This window comes from Entamoeba nuttalli (genome assembly GCF_000257125.1).
Source record: "Entamoeba nuttalli P19 unplaced genomic scaffold asmbl_8029, whole genome shotgun sequence".
Lineage (NCBI taxonomy): Eukaryota > Evosea > Mastigamoebida > Endamoebidae > Entamoeba > Entamoeba nuttalli.
The window spans coordinates 1-4,537 of NW_008578924.1; the positions used below are offsets into that span (position 1 = coordinate 1).

The 4,537-nt window shown below is 28.2% G+C and overlaps 2 protein-coding genes across 2 annotated transcripts; both read right to left on the bottom strand.

Annotated features, from left to right (window-relative positions):
* Positions 1–86: 86 nt before the first annotated feature.
* On the bottom strand, positions 87–1,269 carry ENU1_179010 (protein phosphatase domain containing protein; the record flags this gene model as incomplete). Its single annotated transcript, XM_008861425.1, has 2 exons — positions 87–115; positions 279–1,269. The coding sequence occupies 2 exons, from the start codon at positions 1,267–1,269 to the stop codon at positions 87–89; spliced, it is 1,020 nt and encodes a 339-aa protein (XP_008859647.1).
* An 846-nt stretch (positions 1,270–2,115) lies between these two features.
* On the bottom strand, positions 2,116–3,429 carry ENU1_179020 (RNA methylase family UPF0020 protein; the record flags this gene model as incomplete). Its single annotated transcript, XM_008861426.1, has 1 exon — positions 2,116–3,429. One exon carries the CDS (start codon positions 3,427–3,429, stop codon positions 2,116–2,118), a length of 1,314 nt encoding a protein of 437 aa, XP_008859648.1.
* Positions 3,430–4,537: the final 1,108 nt, after the last annotated feature.

Here is a 4,537-nt window from a genome sequence, read left to right on the forward strand (position 1 = left end):
TCGTGTTAATCCTATCACCCCATCCATTCGAACTAATCCTCTTCGTGGAGCCGTTTTTGCCTTAGTCTTTTCTCTTTGAATATCACTCATTTCTCTTGTTCTTTCACACAATGAACTATTATAAACTCCTTGTTCTTTTAATTGGTCTCTACACCCGCGAGTTAACTGAGTTGCAACACATCTTCCTCCTCTCCGTGTTTCGGTTGTTTTTTGTCTTATACATCTACGTTTTACAACTTCTTCTCTAATCATTGTCTTTGCATTTAACTTTGGAACACAAACTGACCATTGTTTCATTTGGTGAAATAAATATAATACAGCCTCAGCACAACTAATTGGACTTCTCTCTGGTATTTTATTTCCTAACATGATTTCATTGATTTCCATAGCAGGACACATAAACATAAGTGATTTTCGTGTTTTTACAAAACTTCTTGGTGAGTTTTGTATTGCTATTGCATTTTCATTATATTTAATGTTTGGTAATTTCTCTTTCTGACGAATTCTTTCAAATATCTTTTGTAAGAATGATTCATTTAACTCATGGTGAATAACAGAACAATCTAATCCATGATAAAGGTTGATGTCATTTTGCATTTTCCCTTCTTCTTCTGTGCATAATAATGTAATTGAATGACCTTCCCTAATCAAAGGAAATATTTCGGTTTGAAATTTCACTTCATCAGTAGCAATAATAACTTCAATTTCTTTTTCTTCATTTTTATACGTTTTGATAAGCTCTAAAAGAGACTGAGAAGGAATTGGAATAATTGTTTGGTCAGACATACAACTAGGTAGTCTTTCGAATTGGTCCTTAATGACAATATCATTATTGTTAATTCTTATAACTGTAATTACTTTGCAATGAGACAAAGTTTTAGAAATTGAACTAAGGATTTCATTTATAATGCTTTGATTTTTCATATTAATGAAGATAAGACACGAGGAAGGAACTTTTTCGTTTAGGGATGAATAAGTAGTCATATAACCACAAAAATAAGAAACACGGTCAGATACTATCGGAAGTAATGACGTTGAGGAGTTCATAAGAAAAGATGATTTTCCCTCATCACATAATATTGAAGAATCTGGAAGAGATGATAGTATAACTAAAAATGAAGAATTTTGAAAAAGGATTCCTTGTGTACTTTTCAGGTATACTGAATGTTCCAGTGAGTTAGAAACTTCAGAGATTTCGAAAAAAGATGAGAATCGAGGGTGAATAGACATGACATTATTGGAAGTGATACTTAAGTTAATAGTTGTCATTTTGTGGTCATTTTCGATTAAAGGTAATGTAATTACAAGACTGGGACAATCTGAAAAGTCAGAGATAATAAATGGGAAGGAAATAGAAATAGGGACACAAACCATTAAAAGAGAACTCTGTGAATGAAGTAAATTTCAGGGTAAAACAGTGGTCAGTTGATTGGAGTGCAATTAAAGCAAAATTAAAATAATCAAAAACAATTTGGTTTGGCTGACTATTGATATAAAACCCGAATGATTTCGGAAAAATAACGAAAAGATGAGGAAAGTCATTACTGAGAGTTACAGTTATTTGACAATTCCAAATAGTAAGAGTAGAAGATATGCTCACATCCAAACAATTTATTGTTACTAATTGACATTGACCTAAATACTTTTGTACTTCCAACCACATTTCCATTTCGTTTAATTGTTTTTTTTCTTCTGAAAAGAGGACGTCATTGAATTGAGAATAATAGACACTCATTTTCTTTGGTAATCTGATTGTGGAAGTCATAGTCTCACACCTTTGATCTGAAAATAAGATTTCAGGTAGCCCTATTTTTAGTATCTCTTAATTTCTTTGTGGGTAATGTTGAAAGAGACATTCAAGTTTTATCAAAGAAAAAAACATGGAGATTGTTTTCTGTGAGTTTTGTTGAGTAATGGGATTTATTTTCGGGATTTTTCTTATTTCTTATTGACAGTTCCCGACATGTTTTTTTTTTGATTTAATAAGTATATTCGTTCGATTTTTTTTATTTTCTGTGGTCTAAAAATACGAAAAAATTATAATTAATGAATAATATTTCTATAAATACTTAATTGAATATTCGCTATATATAACATTAAATAATATCAAAACATTCAATTACCTGGACCAAGGACTCGTTTTCTGAAGTTACTTAAATCCTTTTCCCATTCTGTTGGAATGTCCATTTCCCCTTGGAACTCTCTAACCTTTGTTAATGTAATTAACCTCCTTCCCCAAGAATGACACAATACTTGAAGACTATTTGCAGCTAACTCTAAACATCCCATTACTTCATTAGGAAAATCTTTTCCACGGTCTTCTGGAAAGATAGAAGGGAACCAAAAAACTAATCTTCCACCAACAACTAAGTTTTGTGCAGCAAACAAGAAGAGGTCATGAAGTATTTGATCTATTCCATATTGAATTCTTTGAGGAATATGAGGATGATAATCTTCTCCCCAAATGACTGGTTTAGGAACCATATCAGGTTTTCTTTTTCCAACCTTTTTTGCACCTTCTCTTATGCCATATGGTGGATCAGTAACAATACAATCGAACATTGGACGAACTTGTAATGAAGATAATGCAAAGTCATTAGTAACTAATCCTAAGAAATGGTCACGAAGATTATAATAATCAATATTTGTAGTAATATCTTTTAGTGGCTTTCCAGTATTTTTAGTATAATATGCTTTTGATCTCATTGCAACATTACTAATATCCATCCCAAGAACATATGATCCAAAATGAGCAGAAGTAACCAATGTAGATCCAGTTCCAGTGAATGGGTCACACATAACAGTTCCAGGTCTACAACAGCCCATATTAGACATAATAACACATAACTCAGGATCCATAGAAGTAGTTCCAATATATGGTCTAACCTTTAAACTAAAATGATTAACCAATTTTCTATTACCTTTACATAAAGAATATCCAAAATAAATGTTTTTAGGTTGTTCTGTAGCTTTTTTAAGATGACCAATATTTTCCATAATAGCAATACTTAATTCTGGTTTTTTTAAATTAACACTACCAAGATAATCATATAATTTAAAATCTTTAAATTTGTCAAATCTTTCAATTTGTTCTGGTTGTTTATAATTTCTTCCAAAACATGTTACTTTTAATCTAAATGTTTTTCCTTTATGAATAGGAATTAATTCATCAGCTTTTGAATATACAATAGGAACTAATTCCTCATATGTTTTTGCTTCTCCCCAAATTTCATATACTGTTTTAATTAGTACTGACCTCGAACATATTTTTTTTATATCATCAAGACTTTCAAATGTCGCATACATATAAACGTTGTCAAGAGTCTTTGGGTCATACTCACATTTTACTTGAAATAATCGAAGTAAACTATTAAATTCTCCAAACCTAAAATCAGGATGACTTTCATAAAATCGTATTAACACTTTCATAAACAAATGACTCAACAACTATAGTTCCTTGTTATTAAAACAAGGGTTTTTTCTTCCTTCAAAATTTCATTTATGAATTGTTCATATCGTTTTATTATTCTTTTATAACTATTTTTACTATTCATTTTACTATTTATATCCTACTCAAATCTATTCATTCTTTCTCTTTAAATACTTCTTCTGTTTTATCTCATTTACAAACTTTGTTTACCATTAAACAGTCGTTATTTTGTTTAACCATTTAGACTTTTTTATGTTATTAATTAAAATATCATTTATTATAGAAATATGATTATATTCTTTAGACACTATCAGAAAATTTTCATTGAACTATCTATTAAGAATCATCAGATGTATCTTTTACAAGAATACATTATATCCATACAGTTATACCAATAAAAAAATATGTCTTGAATTTGATTTCTAAATCTTTTATTTTTACAAACTTAGTTTGTAAACTTCTTTGTTAAATTTAGAATCTTATCTTGATCTTTTGTTTCATTTTTATTATTCTAAAGTAATGAGTAATTTGATTATGCATTGAAACACCAACTATATCAAAACAATTTGTTTTTCTTTTGTTCAATAACAACTTTAAATTTAACTCTCTACCATTCTTAAATTAATATTATATCCTTCAAAAATAAATCAATGAATTTGTTTGTAAGTTTGTTCATAGTTTTGTCTCTAAATTAAATTAAAAAAGTCAAATATTAATATACAAATTTATCTTTTTATCTATGAATAATTCAAAACAAGAACTTGTCTAATGAAAATAATCCAAAATCACAATTCTGAATTTCTAATTTTAATTAACTATTTTTTATTAAATAATTTTAATTAAAATTCTATTACTAGAAATTCAATTTTATTCAGTGAAATTTTTGATACAATAATAAACTCCTGACATATCTAATTCTTTTGATTAAGAAAGTTTTTTTATTTTTTTTTTGAATTTATAATAACCAAAGATTTTAAATCTTATAGAAAATAAACCTCAAAACGACTGATTAAAAATATTCTCAATACCAATAAGATACTGCGTATTTAGAACCACTTTTAATTCCTTTTTTATATTAACGACATACAAAACTAATATAAAACTAAT